Source organism: Nanorana parkeri, unplaced genomic scaffold (assembly GCF_000935625.1).
Source record: "Nanorana parkeri isolate BGI_ZX_2015 unplaced genomic scaffold, ASM93562v1 scaffold96, whole genome shotgun sequence".
NCBI classification, from domain to species: domain Eukaryota; kingdom Metazoa; phylum Chordata; class Amphibia; order Anura; family Dicroglossidae; genus Nanorana; species Nanorana parkeri.
The window spans coordinates 2,081,064-2,102,891 of NW_017306364.1; the positions used below are offsets into that span (position 1 = coordinate 2,081,064).

General features: G+C 46.2%; 1 protein-coding gene across 1 annotated transcript; it reads left to right on the plus strand.

Moving 5' to 3' along the window:
- The first annotated feature begins 6,729 nt into the window (after positions 1-6,729).
- Positions 6,730-20,007, plus strand: LSM12 (LSM12 homolog). The gene is made up of 5 exons (XM_018552726.1): positions 6,730-6,923; positions 14,108-14,241; positions 16,073-16,182; positions 17,366-17,492; positions 19,391-20,007. The coding sequence occupies exons 1-5, from the start codon at positions 6,803-6,805 to the stop codon at positions 19,481-19,483; spliced, it is 585 nt and encodes a 194-aa protein (XP_018408228.1). The 5' UTR covers positions 6,730-6,802; the 3' UTR covers positions 19,484-20,007.
- Positions 20,008-21,828: the final 1,821 nt, after the last annotated feature.

Sequence of the window (21,828 nt, forward strand, 5' to 3'; positions counted from 1 at the left end):
TGAAGGATTTCCTCTCACCTCTTGTTTCAGCAGTAACTCTAAAATTCTGGATTTTCTATCGCTTTCTTTCTCAGTGACAAGGGTGAATTTCCTCAATGGAGACAGCCCCTCTTCACATCAGAGTTCCCCCGCCACATCAGAGTCCCCCTCCCTCTTCACATCAGAGGTCCGCTCTTACCTTAACATCAGAAGCCCCCCTATACTTCAGAGTCCTTCCTTCACATCAGAGCCGCCCATCAACTCAGGGTCCCCATTATACTGTATACTCTGAGACTGAAGAGGAACTACGATCTATTCCAAATGCCATGTGGCAAGCCAGCAGAGGGCCTGGGAGGATACTGGCAAAGGTCCTGGGAGAACATTGGCAAGTGGCATATGTGTGGAAGGGAGTATACAAATGGCATAGTTTGTGGGAGGACATTGGCAAGCGACATAAGTTGTGGAAGGACATTGGCAAAAGTCAGAAGGCCTGGGAGGATATTGGCAGAGGGCCTAGGAGAACACTGGCAAGCGGCATAGGGCCTGGGAGGACATTGGCAAACATCATAGATCCTGGGAGGACATTGGCAAGTGGCATAGGGCCTGTGAGGACATTGGCAAATGGCATATGTGTGGAAGGGAGTATACAAATGGCATAGTTTGTGGGAGGACATTGGCAAGCGACATAGGTTGTGGAAGGACATTGGCAAAAGTCAGAGGGCCTGGGGGGATATTGGCAGAGGGGCTAGGAGAACACTGGCAAGCGGCATAGGGGCAGGGCCTGGGAGGACATTGGCAAACATCATAGATCCTGGGAGGACATTGGCAAATGTCAGAGGGCCTGGGAGATCATTGGCAAGTGGCATAGGGCCTGGGAGCACATTGGCAAATGGCATATGTGTGGAAGGGCATAGACAAATCGCATAGTTTGTGGGAGGACATTGGCAAGTGACATAGGTTGTGGAAGGACATTGGCAAGTGGCATAGGGCCTGGGAGATCATTGGCAAGTGGCAGAGGGCTTAGGAGAACACTGGCAAGTGACATAGGGCCTGTGAGGACATTGGCAAACGTCAGAGGGCCTGGGAGGACATTGGTAAGTGGTATAGGCCCTGTAAGGACATTGGAAAGTAGCATTGGGCCTTGGAGGACATTGGCAAATGTCACAGGGCCTGTTAGGACATTGACAAACCTCAGAGGGTCTGGGAGGACATTGGCAAGTGAAACTGCGGCTGGAGGGGGTAAGTGGTGGATGGATGTTTAAGACTATACAGCAGGGGTGGGCAACCTCACCACTCCAGCTGTTGTGGGACTACAAGTCCCATGAGGCATTGCAAGATTCTGACAGCCACAGGCATGGCTCCCAGATGAAGAACATGATGGAATTTGTAGTTGCAGCACAGCTGGAGCGCTCAGGGTGCCTACCCCTGCTATACAGAGTGCATACAGTACGCATTTAGTTGACTGTGTAGGATTTGGCAACAGGGTCTCTTTAAGAAGTTAAAACGGCAACAAACAAAGCAGATTGTCAGACTGAGCTGATATTCTTAGAATTAAAATTACAAGGTCATAAACTCTTTTTTTGTTTTCCATAATATAATTATATGAGCGCTCAGGAAACATCAATGATTTTTTTTTTTCCTAAGGTGAAAATTGCACTTTCATTAAGCACGCATCCGTCATTATACACCTACTCCCCTGTCAGAACTGTAGACTATGGCTGATTAAGACCCGGTGAGCGCTGCAAAATAGCGGTATATTCCGATAAGGATCTTAAAGGTTATGAGTGTAAAATTATAAGAAGAATTTATAGAATTTAAAGTGTATGTAAACCACAACAATGAACGTCTATTTGCTCCCTTTTGGTCTCTTAACAATTTTGTTACCAGATCTGTTTTTGTGGCGTTTTTTACACACATGTTAAAGGGTTTATTTTGGGTCTGGAGATTACTTAAACCCTCCAGAATGATATATTTTCTGAGAGCAAAGACCCTGTAAAATAAAATGGTGACACCTGTAATTTGTTATGTCGCATAATATTAGCGCAACTGTTTATAAAACCCACATTTTCAGTAAAAAATAAATTTTTAGTGCACATAAACACAATTGGGGGGATTTATCAAAACTGGAGTACACTAAATCTGGAGCAGATTTGCACTGCAGCCAATCAGCATCTCTCTTTCATTTTCAAATCTTACCTGAGCAAACTGTAGAGAGATGCTAACTGGTTGCCATTGGCAACTGCTCCAGATCCTGTTTGCTCCAATTACCCAATTGTTTTGGTACAATATAAGGTGAGGTTGCGCTGAGTTAAATAAATATCAAAGATGTCAAGCTTAAAAAGAGGTTCGCTGGTCCCAGTCCCGGGCCCGCAAGATGACAGTGGAGCCCGGGAAGCATGGCAAGGGGTCTCGGGTGGAGACAGTTGGCTTTATACATGTAAACAGACTCCTGACTGCTGGGAGTCTGCTGACGGGGGCCCACTGCTGCAGACATATAGACAGGGCCGGATTTACTCTCTCTGTTGCCCCAGTTCCTGGTTCCTCAATATAGCCCCCCTGTATGCAGGTTGCATACAAGTGATCTCGGCGATATTGCCGAGATTAATGGTACAAAACAAGAGGCTGCTTCCCCGCAGCACATTTAGTTCTGCTTGCCAAAAGCAGGGCTAAATGTAGAAAACAACTACCCACCCGGCGCCCGGAACTGCATGTCCTAGGCGTCGGGAGATAGGAATCCCACACACCTGCTGCCCCTCTACTCCTTGCTGATCCAAGGCCGGGCCTCGGTTGGCCTAGTGGGAAATCCGGCCCTGCATATGGAATATGTTGGCAGCAGCGAAAGGGTTAAAGCCCCAATCCAAGTGAAATATACACCCCCACCCCCTCTAACCTGTCCTGCAAGGTTTATTGCTTTTCTTACCTGGTGAAGCAAGTTAAGGTGCCCATGGACTGCTGAAATTCTGCTGGTTTTTAATGTACCGGCCGAAATTCGGCCAACGTATGGGACTGTCTCCTCCCTTTCAGCCGGAATTCCTCGATCAGCTGATCGAAGGAGACGGCTGGAAATGAATTGTGCGATCAGAGCCACCAGCCAATAAGCTGGCAATTCGTTTCGTTCTGATTCAAAATTCGGACACATTTTTTGGACATTCGGAACACATCCTTCTATCTAGCCTTCTATCTACTCATTATTTTCAACAACTTCCTGGACTCCCAGGGTGCTTTGCATATTTTTCCCTGCTGCTTGATGTGATGCAATCTCCATTTCTCAAGACTACATAGCCCACCATGCATTGCTTCCAGCAAGCAGTGATAATGTTACATCGTTCAGATGTTGAGTTGTAGTTCAGAAGGCAGGCTCTGTGAGAATGGTGACACCAGGAAGTGCATTGAGGAATTACATCCTATGGGCACCTTCAATAAGATCGATATGGTTATTAAGAGTGGGATACAGCTCAGGGAATTTCAGTATAGAAACACATATTTCTGTTTGACTTTTGACCATAGATATCCTTTAATGATGTCACTGTAGGACAGCAAGTATGAAAAGAAGAGGTTTCAAATAAAAGAAAAACAAAGCCTGAAAAAGAAAATGAATGCGGTCACAGTGACTAAGGACTGGAAGGACATTACAAAAATGGCAATATATAAAAATATTGTGCTTGGTAGTGATGAGCCGGCCTGGGTTCAGTTCACTCGGGCATCCTCCTAACCCAGCCAGAAATCCAGGTATGGCATACATCCAAGTCAATCTAACCCAGGCCTGCCTGTTTCCTAGCAACCAATAATGTTCTACAACCCGCACAGGCTCATTAGACATGTAAGACGGTAAAAAATGTTTTGTTTCAGATGTTTTGCTATTTTGTTTTTCAGGATTCGGGGCTGAAAGTCAATTTGTTTCAACACTCAGAATTTTTGGATGACATTAAATATTTACTTTGTTTCTTTGTAACTTTTGACACTCCACAGGAATAATAAAAAAAAAAACAGTTTGTGGTTCCCCCGACAATTCATACCAAAACTCTTAAGGGGAAATATGGGGTTAAGGCTTTTCCCCATAGTTCTCCTTAGGGTAACGGGAGGACACAAACTAGCGTCCTCCCGTCACACTAGGCTCAGCAGCTCGCGGTATACTGAGACGCCGCAGTATACCGCGAGCTGCTGCTCGCGGTATACTGAGACGCCGCAGCTGAAGCAGATCCCGACAATTGTGCCGGGATCCGCCCAGCTGCGTGACTGACAGCTGGCTCTGCCTATCTAGAGGCAGAGCCAGCTGTACCCGCCCCCTCCCCCGTCCGTTCCGCCAGTTAGCGCTGGCGGATCGGAGCGGGGAGGGGGGAATCCAGCCCCTCCCCTGTCACGGCAGAGAGCCGTGACAGGATCGAGAGGTGAGCGAACGCCGGTATGTGTTCGCTCACCTCCCGATCTACTGAGCCGACCTGTGACAGTCTCATTGTCACAGGTCGGCTAGATCTATGAGGTGAGTGAAAAGCACTCACCTCATAGTTCTCCTTTAATGTCTGGTAGGAATGTTAGGGGCGACCCCTGACGTAAAAAAACAAACAAACAGCATGCCCGCCCCCGTGCTACGTACTAAACCCTTTAGGTCTGGTAGGAATGTTAGGGGAGACCCCTGACGTAAAAAAAAAAAGAAAAAAACAGCATGCCCGCCCCCGTGCTACGTACCAAACCCTTTAGCTCTAGTAGGAATGTTAGGGGGGGCCCCTGATTTCAAAGAAAAAAAACAGTATGGACCCCCCCAGTTCATACCAAATCCTTTAGTTTAGGTTTGATAGGAATGTTAGGGGGGACCCCTGATGTAAAAGAAAAAACAGTGCGGGGTCCCCACCCCCAATTCATACCAAACCCTTTAGGTCTTTTTTAACTAGGGCCCCAACAATAACAAAAAATGGATCCCCCCTAAAATCCCATACCAGACCCCTAATCCGAGCAGCAGCCTGGCAGGGCAGGAAAGGGGGGATGGGGAAGAGTGGGCCCCCCTCTCTCCACCATACCAGGCCACATGTCCTCGGCATTGGGAGGGTGCTTTTCCAGGGGGGGGGGACCCTGGAAAAGCACCTTGTCACCATGCTCATGGGGACAAGGGCCTCTTTCCCACACCCTGGCCCGGTTGTGGGGGTCTGCAGGCAGGGGGGCTCATCTGCAGCTGGGTACACCCTTTCATAAAGGGGGCACCCAGATGCCGCCCCCCTTGTGAAGGAGTAAGGGGTAGTTGTACCCCTATTCATTCACTTAATAGATAAAAAGAATGTAAAGAAACACACACGTTAGAAAAAATCCTTTAATTGAACAAAAAACACAAGTTTTTGACAATTCCCTTATTAAAAAAAAAAATGTTAAAAAGTCCCACGATGTCAATCCCGACACCCAAAAAAAAAAAACCCCCCAGCCACTGGCCGCCCACCCTCTTATGCAGTTTAGCCACATAGTTGTTTTTTTTTATCACCCTATGAATTGATCTCCCAGGTGTGTTGGATGTCCCCCGCTTTGTGCTGTGGTTCCACCCGTCCAACTACTGCATCCTGTAGGGACATAGAGCGTGGTGGGAGGGACCACATTGCCTGGCAGGGGACCCATGTACGTAAAACTCTGAAAATGATGACTTATGTGAATGAAGAGGCGGCTTTATTGTGCAAAAGTGAGAAGATTTCAGGAGTGACAAGGGAGATGAACAAACCGTAGCTGAGCCCCCCCTCATGGAACTGCAGTGACTAGTAGTATTTTCTTCCTCCATCTTGTTTGCTTTTCCCGCTCTTTTTCTGCTTTCTCCCTGACAGGTGATTGGTCCTCTACAGTATCCAGGCAGACTCACTGTTTTAGGCGGGACGATTCTCTTCCTTTGGTGGCCTCTGACTGGCTGAAGATCCCTATTTAAACCAGCGCTGCTGCGATCCTCTCACCTTTTTCCAGCTGTCATCCAGATGACCTCCCACCCCCTTGTTTCACTTGTCGCAGCATTCGTTTATGTGGTTCATCACCTCTTTGACGGGGACATTTTGAAAATGAATTACTCTTTATTCTAATTGGTGTGCTTGGGCTTTTCTAGCCAAGCACTAGTTATTTATTTAGTTTAGTTATCTTTAACTGCCTCCGGGCCGGCCGAAGTAGAAAAACGGCCGGCCCGGAGCTCTCTAGATCTGAGCGGGCGTCTCTAGACGATATGATATATATAATTATTTAATGTATTTAGTAAACCAATACAAAATGTTGCGCGCCATTTATTGCCAAACAAAAGTGTTAGTGTTTTATTTTATATTTTAGAGTTGGGTTTGTTTTTAGTATTCATAATGTCACTTGCAGTTCCATGAGCTGTGAAACAAGTAAATCTAAAGTCTTCTTTTGCAGGTAATTTTTTTTATTATATGTCCTTTTAACAAATATTCCTCATATCTCTTTTATTGTTGTTTGCACCCAACAAGTTGCATATAAATTCACACCAGCAACCTGCTTGTACCAAATCCCTGAAACAAAAAAAAGAAAAAGTCTCTATCTCTTCTCCCCTTGCTCGTCAGTACTGCCCTTTCCATTGTCAATAAAGTATATTGAAACACCCCCCTTTTTCAAAATGGCGTCTTTCTATGTGGCACGTTCCGACGTCAAGATGGCGCCCGCCCTGCGTCCGTCAACACGGGCAAGTACCAATTTCCAAGATGGTGGAAGTGAACTCACGCGAGATGGGCGTACGTTCAGGCGAGGAAAAAAGGTGAATTCCCGGCAGCCCCCTCGCTGACGTTGGCTTTTAAGGTTGCGCGCTGAGGTCGGAGGGCCGTTCGAACAGCACGTTACGCAGGCCGGCTGGAAGATGGCGGCTCCGGGGGAATATTTCAGCGTCGGCTCCCAGGTCTCCTGCCGGACCTGCCAGGAAACGCGGCTGCAGGGAGAGGTGGTGGCCTTCGACTACCAGAGCAAGATGCTGGCGCTCAGTATCCTTCCATGAGGAGAGGGTGAGAGGTGCTGGCTGGAGGCAAGGCCTGGGGCTGCTGGCTGTACTCGGGTGGGTTAGGCGGCCAGTGAGCAGTCGGGCGGCTGTTCGGGCAGCACGCTGTATGGGCCATTCACAGCCTCTATGGGGTCGCCACATCGCTCTTTCGATCACGGATTCTTAATCGGTGCTGGGTGACACTAGTGGCCCAGGTCTGGCCTGCTCCATTGCAACTCTTCCTGGTTGGTCAGATGTGCCCATAGACACTTGGTGATTGGATGAGCAGACAAGGATCCTGCAATCCGCATGTGCTCCTATACATCACCAAATGGCCAGCCTCATTTAGAGCCACATGGTTGTAGACGAGGTGTAACTTGGGGGGGCGGGTTGATGTGACCGTAACCAATGGTACCCTGCAAAACTGTGCTCATAATGGAGAAAGCCATTATGGAATATGTTTCCACTGCTTATGGCAAAACCATGATTGGAGGAAGATGCCGATAATGTAGAGGAAAGCAGCACCCTACCAATGATCTATTGGCTGAAAATTTACACCATGGATCCTCTGTAAACCCCGCTGCAGAATATCCTCCTTGGTGTGCTGGTTTCTTCATTATTTGGCGTAAATCCAAGTAGTCACCCTTCACAGGGGTTATATATGGATGTCTGGGTGGTATGCGATGACGTATTGTAAAGTTGATGCAACAGGTGTGCGTACCTATAGGGGGGGAAAAGGTGCCTGGCACATGCCATGCCTCTCTCCTCCAAACAGGCTGAACATACTCAGTCATTCATTTCTATGGATGTAGAAAGTCACCGCAACACCAAAATGTTTCAACAACTTACTACGGGTTGAAACGTATTCTTTTGAAGTGACTGTGACTTTCTACATCCATATAAATGAATATGTTCAGCCTGTTTGGAGGAGAGAGACATGGCATGTGCCACACACCAATTCAGGAGCCAGCAGGATTTTTAGGCGTCAGTTCCACTGACAACTAGAGAACCTCAAAAGTTTGTCACCAGCTGTAGTTTTTAAGCACCATTGGTGACCAGGCTCATGGGATTTGTCCAGCCTTGGGTTCAGGCAAGGTCTCATATCCTGCCACAATGCTGCCCCCTCCCCATATCTGTCTCCCTTCTTAGAACATTGAAAACTAATTTAATTTTAATCTTTACTGGCTAAGTAACAAAAAATGTAAGTTTCTGTGTACATTGCTGGAATGTTTAAAAAAAAAAATACCTCTGCAAGGGTGGCAATGGGCTTTAGGACCTATTAAGGAGTATTTTGGCTTCTATGTGTCCTTCAGCTGAACCTTTTCAGAGTAACTTTATCTGGTCCTGGTGAGAATATTTAAAGCCAGCTAAAAAGGGGAACTTGTTCTGAGATGGTTCTAACTTGAAGCTATTGTGGCCTCTGGTGAAGGAGTGATGGTGCCTGACCTGAAGTTGCCTTGGTCTCTGGTGGTGGGGTGATGGCTGCTGGCTTGATGCTGTCTTGGCCTCTGGTGCTGCATGATCGCTCCTAGCTTGATGCTGTCTTGGCCTCCGGTGATGGCTCCTGGCTTGATGCTGTCTTGGCCTCTGCTGCTGTCATGATGGCTCCTGGCTTGATGCGGTCTTGGCCTCTGCTGCTGGCGTGATGGCTCCTGGCTTGATGCTGTCTTGGCCTCTGCTGCTGGCGTGATGGCTCCTGGCTTGATGCTGTCTTGGCCTCTGCTGCTGGCGTGATGGCTCCTGGCTTGATGCTGTCTTGGCCTCTGGTGCTGGCTCCTGGCTTGATGCTGTCTTGGCCCCTGGTGCTGGCTCCTGGCTTGATGCTGTCTTGGCCCCTGGTGCTGGCTCCTGGCACAACCTTGACCTCTGGTGATAGTTCATGACCTAAAGCTATCTTGACCTCTGGTGGTGGGGTGATGGTTCCTGGCCTGAAATTATCTTGACCTCTGCTAATGAAGTGATGGTGGAGCAAGCATTGCCTCCGATGGAGTGGAGATGGAAGCCTGGTTAGGAGATTTAGCAGAGCCAGCTAAAGTACCCATAGATCTAAGATGTTGACAGACAGCTCAGGGGGACATCACAGGGATTGTGATGTATAAACATACTGTTGCACAGGCATTCTTGTACCTTTGTAAAGCTTCTACCAGTGTCTTCTTGGGGTACAGTATTGATTCTTCCTAAGAAACTGTTGGACCTGCAGTGGTTACCCAGGTTGCTAGTAGACTGAGAACCCATTTCTACATCATACTAGTGGCCAGATCTGGAGATGAGTATTCCAAGTCTGTGGGTGTCTTCAAATTCTGTCAGTTAGCTTTTAACGTGGTGGTGTGGTCATGTTGTTATCAGAGGCCTGAGGATAGGTCAAGGCCAGGACTAAAAGGGTGAGCTCATGTCCAGACCTTTCAGCGATATCCTGCTGAGGCTATGTGCTCATGGCTGCCCTCACTTTATCTTTTCATGAGAAATAATAGAGAAGTTGTGCTGAACTCAATATGCTTAGAGAGCAGAAATGGACAGGGCTGGTCAAGTGTTGCAGGAGCCAGACAGCCAGTGCATTGAAATTGAAGCTTGGGTCTCCTGACATTTTTATGAATGTTTGTTGGCATTACAATCACTGGCTTTGTATGATTTCTAGTTTCGACTGACTGGTTCGTGAGTTTGATACAAATTAATATGCAGCTGAGCAGAGAATACTGTTCTCGGTGTATGTCCTGCTCCATATACCATCTACCCCACCAGGAGGGATATGGGGCTACAGACATCATGTACACACAGCATAAGATTTTTATTTTGATGGTTTGCAGCTTTGTGTATTTTATGGTAGCGGCCAGGCTGGCTTTGCATTTTCTGGGGGACTGTAACCTATAGTAGAAGAGTTATGTTCCCCCTACTATGATCTAGGATACCTACTAGTGTGCTGCCTTCTAGTAGAAGGTGTCCACTGTGTTTATTTTGCTGAAGTAATGCACCATGTTTGGTAACCAGTGTTTAGATCAAGGGTAGGCAAATGGCAGCCCTCCAGCTGTGGGGAAACTACAAATCTCCCTCAACATCTACCGGGGAGTCCTGCCTGTGGTTGTCGGTCTTGCAATGCCTAACGGGATGGGATTTGTAATTGCACCACAGCTTGACGTCCGGAGGTTGCCTACATATCATTGCTACTCAAGTGTGGCAGTAGTATATCTAAAACCCAAGATTTAGATTCCAATGATAAAGATGCGTGTCCATATATTGAGTTGCTGGTATGTTTTTAATAGGGATCTGAAAGCGGCAGAGCAATTGTCTCCTCATTTGCCCGTTTGTCTGAAGGACATTAATTTGGTTCTCCTCTGGCTTTTGGTAGGCCCTGGGTACGCTTAAAAATATCAACTTTAGTTTGTGCACATTGTAGTTTGTTCTATTTTCAGTTTTGCACGGCAGCTGAGGTATCCTGGGTGGTGTGTCGCTGTAATCACTAGAGATGCACCGATACCGGTATTTTTTTCCAGTACTCACCGATACCGAGTACCGGAGGTCCCATTCAGGAAGCCAGGCGGTGTGTAATGACTCGCCACCTGGCTTCCTGATTAGCTGGGAAGCCGACATTCTGGAATCGGCATTCTGGCCAATCAGGAAGTCGGGCGCTGTGTAGTGACGTGGCGCTCGGCTTCCTGATTGGCCAGGAAGCTGACTCCATGCTCCATTATGAGGTGACGAAGGAGCATGAAGCTGGCTTCCCGGCCAATCAGAAAGACAGGTGCCGCTTCACTACATGGCACCCAGTTTCCTGATTGGCCAGCTTCCCGATCAATCAGGAAGTCGGGTAGTGCGTCATTACACGCTGCCCGGCTTCCTGATTGGCCAGGGAGCCGTCTTCCCAGCCAATCAGGAAGCCGGGCAGCGTGTAATGACGCGCTTCCTGATACCGGAAGGCACCGGAGCATTTGCACCAATACCAGTATCAGTGCATCCCTAGTAATGACCTTTTAATAATACAACATGCCTTGCTTTTTATCTTCATGGTTTCTGTCCTGTTACTTTGCTGTTTGATGAGAAATACATCGGCGTCCATATTCAGGCTTTCTTTTCCAGTTTTGTGGTGTGCCCAGTGGGGTTCTTAAGGGAGGATGACCAGTGACTATGGCTGTTGGGCTTCTACATGTTCTACCTCTTTCTCAAACAGGGTTCCCTGGAACTCTAGGTTATATTCAGAGCTTGCTAGGGGACCCTTGACAAGTGAGCATTGGTGGATTGCTCTCCGGTCTACTCTAGATATGGACAAAGTAATATGGAATTCAGGAACCAGTCTTTCCATCCGGTAGCCAGCAGGTTTTTTTTTTTGTAGGAGCTAGCTCCACTGACGACAACAACTAGAACCAACTTCAAAAGTTGGGCACTGGCTGTAATTTGTAAGGAGCATTGGCTACTGGGATTTGTCCAGCCCTGGTCTACACCGACCATCAATGTAAGGGGACAATACATGAATACTACTATGGGGGGTATTTTTTTCTGTTTTTTTTTTTTTTTTTTCATGGTAGTACTAAAAATACCAGGTAGAGCAGAGGGGTGTTGAAAAATGATCTGCCACAAGTGTCAAATACTCTGGGAATGTTCTTTCTTATAAAACTTGATGTTAAGATACCGTGGACTGTAGATAATTTCACTAGTGGTTATATGAGGCTTAAACTATTTCAAGGGATCCCCTGTGGTAAAAAGGTTTGAGAGGCTGTCCTGGTATGTTGGGTTTGATTGACTTGTGGCCACCTTGTATGACCAGTCTTCTGAGGTCTTGGGAAACCTTACATGGAAACTGATTTTGTAATGAGAGTATGCATGGCACTTGTCCTGTAATTGGGGTGTCCCAACAGCTGCAGCAAGGCATGATAGGAATGTAAACATAGATGGGAATATTTCAAGCTTCAGAGGGACTGAAAATGGCCTACAGCAGGGCTGGACAAATGCCAGGTCCACATTGCTCCTTTTAAAGGAGAACTATGAGATGAGTGATTTCCACTCGCCTCATAGTTCTAGCCGACCTGTGACAATGAGACTGTCACAGGTCGGCTCAGTAGATCGGGAGGTGAGCGAACACATACCGGGTTCGCTCACCTTCCGATCCTGTCACGGCTCTCTGCCGTGACGGGAGTCCCCGCTCCGATCTGCCAGCACTGACTGGTGGAACGGACGGGGGAGGGGGCGGGTACAGCTGGCTCTGTCTCTAGATAGGCAGAGCCAGCTGTCACTCATGCAGCTGGGCGGATCCCGTAATCTACGTCGGGATCCGCTCCGGCGTCTCAGTATACCGCGAGCTGTAGCTCGCGGTATACTGAGCTTAGGGTAACGGGAGGACGCTAGTTTGTGTCCTCCCGTTACCCTAAGGAGAACTATGGGGAAAAACACTGACCCCATAGTTCTCCTTTAAGAAATTCCAGCCGGCGCCTAACTTTTGAGATGCTTTCTAGTTGTCAATGGAGCCGGTTCCTAATAAAATCCTACTGGCTCCTGGATTCCATTTTAATTTGTCCACCCCTGGTGTGGACAAGGGATCAATCCACCAATGCTCACTTGCCAAGGAACCCCTGGCAAGCTGTAAAAAGAACCTAGAAATCTATGGATCCCTAGATGAGAGAGGATGTACCTAAAGTTGTAGAAAACTACAAAGCTTAATGGCTCCTGGATTGTGCAGACAAATGTCACCCCTAGATTATATAGGTATGGACGTTGCAGTAATCAATATTTTTAAATATTGATAAGTTTGTTTTAAGCTTCTGGGGCACCTTGCTGCATCAATCTACTGGGGACACATACATGCATGGGAACTTTTATTGGAAGGCTGAACTTAGTTATGTATTAGTGGCGCACAGCCAGCCTAACAGATACCTCCATGCACCCTAAAAAGATTGGATGGAGGGAATATCCCCCTGCAGGTATTTTATTCTGACAGCCGGCATCCGCCGCCATCGGTATATAGTACACGTTGTTGATTGGACTCCACCCTAGGTGTTTTGTAGCTCCTTTCCCTAAGCAGGGTCAAGGCTTAGAGGAATCCCATAGCTTTCAGCGGCCTCTGATCACGCCTGAGCGTTGTCACTTGAAGCTTGAAAATGTGCATGAGCTGCTTTTGGGGCAATATTGTACATTTTTGGCCTTAGACTTTTAATGGGAGCACTTTAATACTGCTTGTTTTTCAGGTGCTTCCATTTAAAAGCCCATGGAGCCCCAAATGCCGTATTCTGCCCTTTTATATGACAAGTCGCGCCTACAGAAGCACAAGAAGAAGCCTTTAAATTGTCCCACTATGCTCATGCTTGGGGGTGAATGGGCCCTCATTCAAACATTGTACTGTTGAATGGCGGGGCTTAGAACCAACTTAGACAAAATTAAGGCCCTGTGCCTAGGATCCAGAGACACACCCCAGGAGGACCAAATATGATATTCAGGTTAACTCGGGTCCTTGGCGTATTTGAGACATTTTAGGGTTTGGTAGGTCCTGATGCACAACACAGGAAATACTACTTTCCCATAACGTCTTCCAGGACAGCATCACGAGATGGAATCATGCTCCTCGGCTCCATCTAGTGGCCATAATTTGATATTGTATTCAACCTAAAAGAGAATGTACTGAGAACCGTTCGTTTTTGCTTCTATTTGCACAGGGCAAATGGATGTGAATTGTTTATAAATAGAAACCGGAGCGTGAGTAAAGTAGCCATTCAAGAAACTCCATACATTCCAAAAATCGAATTTTAAAACCACATAGAGGGGGATTTATCAAAACTGGAGCAGACAACATCTCTAGCAGCTGTGCATGGCAACCAATCGGCTTTTCTCTTTCATTTTCAAATCTTAGCTGAACAAATTGAAGAGAGAAGCTGGTTGGTTGACCAATCAACTGTTCCAGTTTTGATTAATCTCCCCCGTAGAGTTTCATAGGATATCAGTCAAGTCTCGGATGTCATTATGGAAGGTTCTGACAAGATTACCCATTGGGTTGTTTCACTTGATGGACAATCCTCCGCGTCATCTGGAAGAGACTTATTTTGTTCTTTGTACGGCATTTTTGCTCTTTGTACGGCATTTTTGCTTTAATGCATATTTTCATATGACTGATTTTTTTTTTTTTGGGTACAGATAATGAATGTTTTCAGTAGTAACTGTAGATGTAGGAATAGATCTTGTGCACTGTTTCCTTAACCTCCTGATTCACAGAGTGCCCCTCAACTAGTGGAAAACCCAACCATGCCGACATTCTCCTGCTTAACCTGCAGTATGTATCAGATGTAGAAGTGCTGAATGATCGCACACAGACTCCTCCCCCTCTAGCTTCTCTCAACATCGGCAAGGTAGGTGGATGGTCATAATGAACGTGTGTTGTGGTATGGTAGAGTATTGTCCTTCAAGAGCTGTCCATGCAGTTTGGGCATAGGGTAGGGAGTTGGTAACTGTTCTGTGCAGCTGATTGGCACAATCCAATAAAAAAAAGGTACATTTTAGTCCAAATCTAAAATGAAATGCTGAGCTGCAGAGAGGAACAAGGTCTACACGCTCAGTGGCTCAACTTCTTTATGCAGGAGAGGTATCTGCGAACACACTTATTTGTAGTTTCGTAGGAAACATTCACACCAGATGCAGGGCGTTCTGGTCTGATTCTGGCCAGAACGCACTACATCGCATTGCGGCTGACTCACTTTTTTGTGGGGCAGGAGGGGGCGTGGTGGTCCATTGAAGTGAATGGCACTGTAGCCACGCCCTCCGGTCGCAATGCCATTGCCCGCATGGGATTGCAAGGTACATTGTGCCTGTGGTCCAGTCCGTTGCGGTGCAATGAAAATGCTGCAAGCACTATTTTGATTGCACCGGACCGCAGGCACAATGTGCCTTGCGATCACATGCAGGCGATTGCTTTGCGGCCGGAGGGTGTGGCTACAGTGCCATTCACTTCAATGGCCCACCACGCCCCCTCTTGCCCCACAAAAAAAGTGAGCCAACCTCAATGCGAGACAGTGCGTTCTGGTCAGATTTGTGCCAGAACGCACTGCAAGTGGTGTAAAGGGCCCCTTAAAACCAAGTTGAACTTTCGGATAAATGCATTTCAGGTGCCTCAAAGCAAAAGGTGTTCAGAATCTTAGTTTGGCCTGTTTTCTTTAGGAGTCGGCCACAGTCCAGGTAGATAAGCTTGTCCCTGGCCGCCATGCTGCAGAGAAGGACACTAGGTCTCTCTGCAGAGGTCTACCAAACCACCTGCTGAGCCGGACCTATAGCCATGCAAAGTTTAGACTTCCTGCTGATTGGACTATCTCTGACTCAGCAGAAGGCATGTTGTACCTCTGCAGAGAGGCCACTGCTTTCACACAGAGCAATGATCCTTCTCTGCAGCATGTTGGTAGTGACAGGCTTTGTAAAGAAAATGAACTAAAAGACTGAACACCTTTTGCTTAGTATTCAGTACGAAACTGTTTCTCGCAGCCTCCAGTCACATTCCAACCTTCCATGGAGGGTAGAATGTGACTGGGGAAATGGGAAGCAGAGTGTTTTAGGAAATGCACTCCCAGTCACCCTATGATGTGCTTTCTGTATTCTGGCTGAAGACTCAGATTAAAGAAGAAATTCCAGTAAATTTTTTTATTAACCCTTGCAGTGGGGCTACCCCTACCCAGTTGACTACAAATCCTTTTGCAGATCCATTACAGCTGGAGAGTTTTATTGTATGTCTTCCTTGAATATAAACCTAGAACTGCTGTTTGATTAGCTTAATATGGGGGTTCAGGGTAATTCAGCAGATACTTGGCACTGAAATGGCAGCGCAGAGTCTGGTCGGATTACAAAGCTTCTATCCTAAGAGCAGTGTGGAAGAGATGGGGGTGGGAAGGGAAGCTGTAGAGATATAAAGGATGTGGGGTCCACAGGAGAGCATGAAAATGTTGGGACGGGATGTAGTCGGCACAGAGATTCTCTGCCATTAGTGGGTTTGGTATAGTTGTTCAAACATGCTGTGGATCTGTGAAGAGCAACACGTTGACTTGCTAAGGATTGGTGACGTTTAAATTGCAGCATGCCATGAGTCTACTTCTAGAAAGAGGAGCTTTCTAGTGATTCACAATTGCTTTTACCCATGTCATACTGTATGATGCTAGATTACTGATTGCTTTCTAAAAAAAGTTCATCTCGTGGCAGCTGGCAAGCAGAGCTCGATTGGAGAAGGAAGAGAAAATGAGCCAGGCCTACGCCATCAGTGCTGGAGTTTCTGTGGATGGACAGCAGTTATTCCAGACCATTCATAAGACGTGAGTGCTCCCAGTAACCTTGTTTTTGGGCTTGTTCATCTAGGAAGAGATGATGTACAACTTGGTAACCCCCCCCCAAAATATCAGTTTACTGTTAGTGGGGATCAGTTAAATTTTTGATTAGTTGCTATGGGTTACTGCATTGACCATCATTGTTGGCCAGTTGTAGTACTTACTCAGCCTCAACATTAAATTGCAGGGTCTTCAAGAAGTTTAATACATAGGGCTGCTGCTGGTAGACACACGAGTATTTTGATATTCATGTGGGTACCACTTTACATCTGCCCTCTGACAGCATTGCCACTTCAAGCTGCGCCTGGGCCCACCCTCTGTTGCTGCGGCTCTCTGGTATTGAAAAGGCTAGGGATCCAAGCCAATGCTATGAACACCAGAAAGAGGTGGCAAAAGCAAGGGATCTTTATTTTAGACATGCATGTCTAAGAAAGGTCAGCCCAAAGTAAACCTCCCAGGAGAAATACTCTGTGGCCAAAAGTATTTGAGCTCAAACCTTGTTACAGCAGCGTGGTGGAGGCCCTTTTCTGTTTTAGCATGACTGTGCCACTGTGCACAAAGCCCAGCTCCATAAATATATCGTTTGATTTTGGAGTAGTGACAAGAGTCCTGAACTCATCCCCATTGAGCATCTTTTGGAAAGAGTTGGAATGCTGCATTTCAGCCAGGTCCTCTCATCCAACATCTGCTGTTCTGGCAGAATGGGCACAAATTCCCACACACAATCTTGTGGAAGACCTTCCTAAATGGGTAAAGGCTCTTAAAGGGGTCCAACTCCATATTTATACCAATGCATTTAGAAGAGAAGTCAAGCAAGCTCATGTAGGTGTGAAGGTCAGGTGTGTGCAGATGTTTGGCCATATTGTGTATGTTGCCTTGACGGGCCTCCATCTACAACTGTTTGCCTTGCTGGGTCTACCTTCAGTACTTGTGAGTTACTGACTCAGAACAAGCATGCAACAAGAAAATCAGACTTGCTTACTGATATGCTTGTTCTGCATCAGTGACTCGCAGTATTAAAGTGACATGTTCAGCATGACTAAAAATATTCACGAGTGATGCATTCATTTCTGTAACGTTTAATGGGTCCCATTAACACTCCAGCTTTTCTTCACTTACAATTGGAGTTGCTCATATAAGCGCAATGGCTTTGTGTTTGCTTTCTCTACAGGATAAAGGACTGTAAATGGCAAGAAAAAAATATAATAGTTATGGAGGATGTAGTCATCTCTCCCCCATACCAGGTGGAAAATTGCAAAGGAAAAGAGGGTAGCGCACTAAGTCATGTTCGCAAAATAGTAAGTACATGTTGTATACCTGATGTCTTTTGGTTTTGTTGATCATGTGTGGTGTGATATTAACGCTAATAGGATGAATATGATTAAGCATTTCTTGTAGTACTTATTTTTTTTTTTTAATTGGTTAAATACCAGACCTCCCGAAAAATAGGCTCAATGGTGCTACTGATCTCATTGTATCTCTTTGTATTAGATTAGTTCACAGAAGTGATTGGGTAGAAGTTTCACACTACAGGTAAATTTTCATCTGGAAGGTTGCATGTTGTCAGAATCAATTTTACTGTGTATTCCTCCAGTAGTTTCTCAGAACGACCCTCTCGCTTATTGACTGTTTAAGAGACACCCTTTACTTTTTATTTTAAGCCTTTGCAGCACTAGAGCCAAGAGGTTTCTCTGCTGGTTCCGGGAGTGTTGGATCCCTATCTGTGCCCAGGTCTTCTGCATTTGTGTAGTACTCCCTAATCTGCCTTTTGGAGTGACTGCTGCTCTTGGCTGTGGGACTGCTCAGGGAAGCTGTGTGATCCGGACAGTGATGAGCAATAGAACTTGACATAATGCCAGTCTCTACATTTCTACTTGTCACGGCACTGCTCCATAACTTGTCTGTGTGTGGCCCCTAGTATAGGCTCCCGCTGTCATCTGGCAGGAGCACACATACAGGAGATCTGATACTTCTTGAAGTGTTAGACTCGTTTTTATATTTGCTTTTACTGAAACCTCAACGGAACAAACTTTAGAATCTTTGGAGAAACATGTTGGTGTTTTTGCACTGTGGCTAAAAGGTTTTCATGGACTGAAGGCTGGTGGAGGGGTCTCTTTTAAAAGCTACACGCACCCTCAGTCCACCAATTGTCTGTTTCAGAGTTTTGGAGAAGGCAGGAGAAGAGAACAATCTAGGACAGCGATGACGCAGAGGCTCCTCTGGTGGCACATGAGTCTAGGCAGGGGTGTCGGATTTGTATCGCCCAATGCACGGGATATGCCGTTCCAGACACTGGGCGGGTGTGGGTTTTTTTTCCTATGTTTTAGCTCTGCTTCGGGCAAACAGGGCTAAATGTAAGAGTGTAAGCCACTACTTGTTTAGTTCAAGTGATTTCAGCGATCCCTGCTGGTTCTCCCCCCTCCACCGGCCACCTCCCTCCCCGCCGTGGTTTTCGGGGTCCCACACTCTTCTGGGGGACCAGGGGCCACGGTGAAGTAGTTTAGGATGGGGAGCAGAGTGGAGAACGTCTTGTTCTCCAGTCAGCTACGTGTAAACAGTGAGATAGGAGCGCTGTACTCTGTCTTCCGGCCCCCAGCTGTCGCAGGAGAACCAGCACAGTGCTGTGCTAGAACTCATGTATTGGAGGTGACATGTTTCATCAAGAGATGAATGCTATCACACAGGGGCTTATCCCCTGTGTGATGGCAATACATTTTAAGTGGGGGGGGGAGTATAAAATATTTGTAATAAAATTAACTTCAAAAGTATATATCAAAAAAAATAGTTTGACTTAGTGTTTCCTTATTTTGCCTAAGGCAGTGAAGCTGAACGGGTTTTTTTTTTTTTTTTTTTTTTTTTTTTTAAACCCCCGCGCCCAAACTAAAACACAATACCAAACTTATTTTTAGTGTTGGCACTTTGAGAAGTTGATTTTGCGTTGGAGTTTGGGCACTAGGGCCTTAAACTTTAGCCATCACTGGTCTAGGACAACATAGCCGCTATGTTGTCCTAGATTGATCACTTCTCCTGCCTCCTCCAAACTCTTCACCCTTTTGTGAATAACCCTGTTAAATAAATGTAAACCTTGCATTTTAGTGTCCCATAATCTGGGAAGTTCTGAAAAGAATTGTGATTGATTGTAATTTTATGTGTACATCTGTAATACAATTTTTTTAACCTGGTTGTCTCTTTCTAGGTTGAGAAACACTTTAGAGATGTGGAAAGTCAGAAGGGCGTGCAACGAAACCCAATCCAGCCGTCACAGAAAGAGACCAGTACGTCCTCGTGAGCCCTCAACTACATCAGCCTCGCTGCCCCTGAGCTGCCTGCTCTTTACCCTGCTGTGTTCAGGGGTCTCTGAAGAGTTCTGCAGATGGGATGGGGTTGATGACATAGGGGGCTGGCTTGGGGTGGGAATGGGTAGCTTTTATTTTTCGGACTAGTCCCCCTCAACCCCTTCTTACAGCAGCCACCGTGTGTAACTGGTTGTTTAGGGAAGGGGTTGAGGGGATCCTGAGCTATAGAAGACCCCTTGGGCTCCAATATTTTCTTTCTTTTTTTTTTTAGCCTGTTTGGCTCCAATTCCAGATTTTTCCTGGCATTGCATTTCTTCCTCCAACAGAATGTTTCTGCCCCTTTCCTTCCTCTTCTGTCTTTTTATTTGTGTAAAGTTCTGTTTTCTCTTTTCTCTTCTGTTGATGGAGGGAATTGCCAACCCTTTTTCAGGCAGTGGGACAGGGTGATGCGTGGCATGTCACCTTCTGACTGGGAATAGGTTATAAAATTGCCTGTAAAAAGGAACAAAAAACAAACAAACAAAAACAACAAAAAAAAAAACCACAAAACAAAAAATAAAAATGAAAAACAAAAGTAAACAATTTTGTTAGTTTTTTTTTTTTTTTTTTATTGCTGTGACACTTTTGGGAGATTGTCTATTTTTCCCATTGACATGTATGATACAAAATATAGTGGTACCTCGGTTCATGAACTTTAATTGGTTTCACGATTGTGGTCGCGAATCAAATTTCCCCATAAGGTTCAATGTAAATCGGGTTAATCCGTTCTGACCCCTACGAACGTGGTCGCGAACCGGTTTTTGTTTGCGGACTGAATCAAAAATTTTCCAATAAGGTTCAATGTAAATGAGGTTAATCTGTTCTGAACCATAGGTAAAAAAAAAAAAATGTTTTAACCACAAAAATATGAAACAAAGTACAGTATGAAGAGTGAACACTTACCTTTCTTGGGGTGACTTCTGGCGTGGTCAGGAAGGTGGGTGGGGAGGAGGTTATTGCTTGGAGGGAAAGTCCCCCTCCATAAGTACATTGGGGAGATCTCCTTCAGGGGTTTCCTCTGTCTTTTAGCTGCAGGGTCAATTTTGATAAATCTGTCACTTGTTTTTCCTGCGCTGCAGAACCCTCCGGAAATGTCAGTCATTACCGCTCTGCACTTTTTGTAACCACCATGCTTGCTCTGCACTTTCTTTGGAGTCATGCTGCATTGAATACTATACTACGGCACAGTACTGCATGTACCAAAAAGCTTCACAGCAAGTGTGCACAGGTCTGTCTGACCGCAATCTCGACTTGAGGAACTTGTTAAAGATGTCACCAGCACACCATATTGAAGTGAAGAACACGTCTGTTTTCTTCAAGCCTGATGAAGGGGACCCTGTGTGGCCTAGAAACTTTGCTATTTGTTTTTTGACATGAAGCATTAATAAACAGACGTGTTCTTCACTTCAATATGGTGTGCTGGTGACGTCTTAACAAGTTTCAGTATTGGCGGCGCCATCCGCGCTCACTTGGAGCACCCACGCTGACAGGTTACCCGTTAAGGAGTGCAGCCGGATTCTGGAATACATATGTTCTGCTCGACTAGAGGAAGCCACGTGTCAGAACGGGAAAGATGGTCGTGTTCATCACCTGATGCAGAGTTCACGAACTGAGGCAAAATTTTGCCGGACTTCCTGTTCGCGAGCAGAATTGTTTGCGAACAGAAGCATTTGTGAACCGGGTACCACTGTACAACTTAGGAGGTGAACTGCAGGTGAGTTGCACCTGTGAAAAAACATCAAAAGACACTTCAAAGCATTTCAAACTGATCTCAAATGTTTAGTGTGAAGGGATAAAGAGCAACTTTCACCACTTCATCCAGACATATGGGCTCTGCTGCTCGGTTGCACTGAAGGAGTTGGCTCCACGATCAGACTAGTCCAGAAACGGCTGCACACTGCTAAGTTCACCAGACGTAGTTTGTTAAAATCCATCAGCCAGTATAGTATTGTCCCCACATGGTGTTCGCCCACCTCTAATGCATTTGACCCCTTCGGGTTTAGTCATAGAGCTATCTCTAAGACTAAGCCTGGAAGGGTGAAACATTCAGACGTGGGCGTTCCTTAGGCTGATGGATTTTAATAAAGTACGTGTTTGGCAAAGATGGTGGCTATTTCTGGACTACTGTGATCTCAAATGCTTACTAAATGCCTCTGCCGCGTTGCACATCTACACAAGCATGAACCCTCCAGCCCTGCAGTATGATATCCAAAATGCCTTTACCCACAGTCCCCTTACCTTAACCGGTACTACCCTAGTCTGGCACTGTCGGAATGCTTGGTACCTGTGGAAATGAGGC

What these genes read in the sequence shown, in the direction of transcription:
- LSM12 (XM_018552726.1), top strand. Translation starts at nt 6,803, where the DNA reads ATGGCGGCTCCGGGGGAATATTTCAGCGTCGGCTCCCAGGTCTCCTGC. An exon ending in CTTCTCTCAACATCGGCAAG is followed by an intron (nt 14,242 to 16,072) that starts GTAGGTGGATGG and finishes ATCTCGTGGCAG; the next exon opens with CTGGCAAGCAGAGCTCGATT. An exon ending in TAAGTCATGTTCGCAAAATA is followed by an intron (nt 17,493 to 19,390) that starts GTAAGTACATGT and finishes GTCTCTTTCTAG; the next exon opens with GTTGAGAAACACTTTAGAGA.